Genomic DNA, 2,856 nt, shown 5'->3' with positions numbered 1-2,856 from the left:
AACTCTTAGTGTCTGTTTTCCTTGGAAACAAAATGATGTCTCTCGAGGCTATATAACGATAATAGCTGTCACTGTCAAAAAAATTGAGAGGGAAGAAAATTGTAAAATATATGGATTATTAACAGATAAAGTGTTGTTATCACTAGTTCGGATAGGTGAAAACTTTAAATCAAGTACACGAAAAACTTTTCCAAAAAAAATTAGAATGGTGTTGTTAAGCATTCTGAAACCGTCAAAAAGAACTTTGCAGTTTAATAATAATAAAACATTCTCAGCCGTGAGTTATTTGGCTCAAATGCAGCTAAAATAATCATTAAATTAGGGTGAACTCGGACAGGAGACACACTTAGCAGGTTTTTTTTATTTTCTTAACAAAACGCAACACAATACTAATAAATTTTAGCAGGAGCGTTTTTCAACCATGCACAAGAGAGTTTCAAGTCAAGAAACTCAACAGAATATTTTAAAAACTGTAACAACAGAAATCCGATAATTTGATATGAAATTGGTTCATGGTTGAAATGTAGTGTTAAACACACGGACTGTTACGATATTTTCTTTAATTTAGCAACCCCTTTACCCCTTGTGACGTCAGTAACAGTTTGAAATAATTAATCCACTTTGTTCTTCAAAAGTTTTATCATGAAGAGAACTATTCAGCTGGTGGCTCGTTAACATTAGGCTTTTTGAGTGGATTTTAGAGTTTTGTCCCACCGTTTATAACACAGAGAGCGTATAATTCTCGAAAATATGTCCAGAAACCAACCACTGATCATGAGAAAATGCGGGCGGAGAATGTTTCTTTCATGTTTTCAAAGCTTTTTTGTAACTTGTCTGGAGACAATTATTTCGATTATGCAGATGATGTTATCACTTATCTGCCAAAAGTAAGCAGCTGCAATACACTCTTTTCTTTTTATAAGAATACATTTTATAAGAACATCGAGGCTGAAATTTGCGAAGTTGTAAGAATATTTTAAGAATAACACCGAGGCCGAGATTTTGAAAAGAATATAATTTCTCTCGACGGCAAAACTCGCCAAAAAACAACAAAAACATTACTAGCCGTATGTTCGATGCCAATGAAATTTCTGCAAGAAGTTATGTGTTTCATGTCAGGCTTTATTGCCTGCAGTTTGGCTTCAAAATTACTTTCACGCCATCAAAGTCATGATAGGACAGATAATCTGACGTTGTGTCGACATAGTCCAGTTTGTATTCCTATAATCTAAGAATATTCAAAAGCCATATTTTCACCCTCAAATCGGCAGAAAAATAAGAATATTCAGCCTGGGCTGGAAAAACAATATTCTTATATAAAAAGAGTTTCGGCAAAGGTAAATTGCCAGTCCGTTTTAAATTCCAACGGAAAGTTGTTCAATAAAACATTAAAGCCAATTATCTCCTCTCCATATATCACTATCGAAGGTAAAACTTTGGAGTTTTAATTTCAAAATGCGTCGAGTTTGAACGGCGCATGAAGACTGAGTTTCAATTTTCCAACAGGAGGTTTTTCATGATCAGTTATGCATTAAAGCCAATTATCTCCTTTCAATATAGAAACCAAACTTTGGTGTTTTAATTTCAAAATGCGTCGAGTTTGAACGTCGGACTGACAAAATTGGACATTTAAGAACTGCGTTACAGCTCAGTTATATAACCAGAATTTTTTAAGGCTGAAAAAGCAGATTTATTGTATCCAGTTGAGGCCATTTTCGTTAAGAGCTGTGATTTGGTAAATCATTTGTCTTGCTCTGGCTAAACTATTTTCTCTTCTTTGTGTGAAAAAGGAAAGTAAATTCGGCAAACTCCACTGATATATGTTTAATGGATCCAAGCTGACATTATTTCACCATAGAATAAACATGTCATTACTTTGTTAAACGCAGTAACATTTAAATATTGTAAGCACACGTTTGCTGCTATCAATTTTTAGTCCTCTTTCCTTCAGTGGTGTCTTTTCCATTGTTGCTTGTGATGTGAAACGCTTTGGGCCATTCAAGTTAAAATGATAGCATCTCTCTTGGTGCTGTTGTTGCTCAAACAAGTTATGGTAAGAATTTTTTCAAGGATTTCTTTTCAACGTTATTCTAGCTGATCGAACCGCGATTTTAACGTTATCAAAAGAAAGCAGGCTATTGTATGCGCGCAGTGTGCGCCCTCTTGAAACTCTTAAAATGGCCACATCTCGGCTGTTTGGGCGTGTTACTTTTAAACTGGAGCAGACAGGCTACACTGGATGTTGGGGATGTCAAAGTAATAGCAATTTCTTCAGCCCTTAAACTTTATTACACAAAGTTTCAGGAGTTTGTATTAATGGCAGTGCGTGCTTTGTTTAGTTTCGCGTTCCCTATTCTTTATTTGTTCCATGAGTTGAAATCGAGGTCTTTTCGAAATTTATGCGCAAAGCAATGTAGCTTCTGTTTTACACATTGCATGAATTCAATCGTTGAAGCACTGTGTTTGTTTAGGATATCGCTTTAATTTCTCAGAGAGATGTTAAAACAATGTTATCCATTACAACATCTTCTGAGGAAGAATTGCTCAGTGTTTTCTTCGATAAAGTTTTCATTCTCTCTTTAATGAAGACAGTCAAAACTTATTTTAATGTAAATTTTTCTGCTCCTGTTTAGGCTCAATCCGTTATGCCCCAAGCATCTTGTGTTTCTGCAAAAGGAGGAGATCCGAGGCTGGTGGTTTTTGTATCGTTGGCTAATCAGTCTGAACCCATTGTGCAAGGGTATAGTGTAACGTAGCATTACATTGTTCTATTTCAATTTTTTTCGCATGTAGCCTTCAAGTACTTCAAGTGGTTGTTGCAACTGAGCTATAACCCACAATAACAATAATAATTAT

At 35.2% G+C, this 2,856-nt stretch overlaps 1 protein-coding gene across 1 annotated transcript in view; it reads left to right on the top strand.

The window, feature by feature from the left end:
• Nucleotides 1-1,932: 1,932 nt before the first annotated feature.
• The window catches only part of LOC110048906 (uncharacterized), an 18,726-nt gene continuing 17,802 nt past the window's right edge, over nt 1,933-2,856 (top strand). The window contains exons 1-2 of the mRNA XM_089270769.1: nt 1,933-2,053; nt 2,634-2,740. Coding sequence (XP_089126895.1) covers nt 2,009-2,053; nt 2,634-2,740 — 152 coding nt within the window. The 5' untranslated portion in view covers nt 1,933-2,008. The remainder of the gene's footprint in view (nt 2,054-2,633; nt 2,741-2,856) is intronic.

Source organism: Orbicella faveolata, unplaced genomic scaffold, assembly GCF_042242905.1.
Source record: "Orbicella faveolata isolate gen_17 unplaced genomic scaffold, um_ofav_v1 contig_34, whole genome shotgun sequence".
NCBI classification, from domain to species: domain Eukaryota; kingdom Metazoa; phylum Cnidaria; class Anthozoa; order Scleractinia; family Merulinidae; genus Orbicella; species Orbicella faveolata.
Note: the sequence above shows the minus strand (reverse complement) of the source record. Positions and strands in the feature narration are given on the sequence as shown.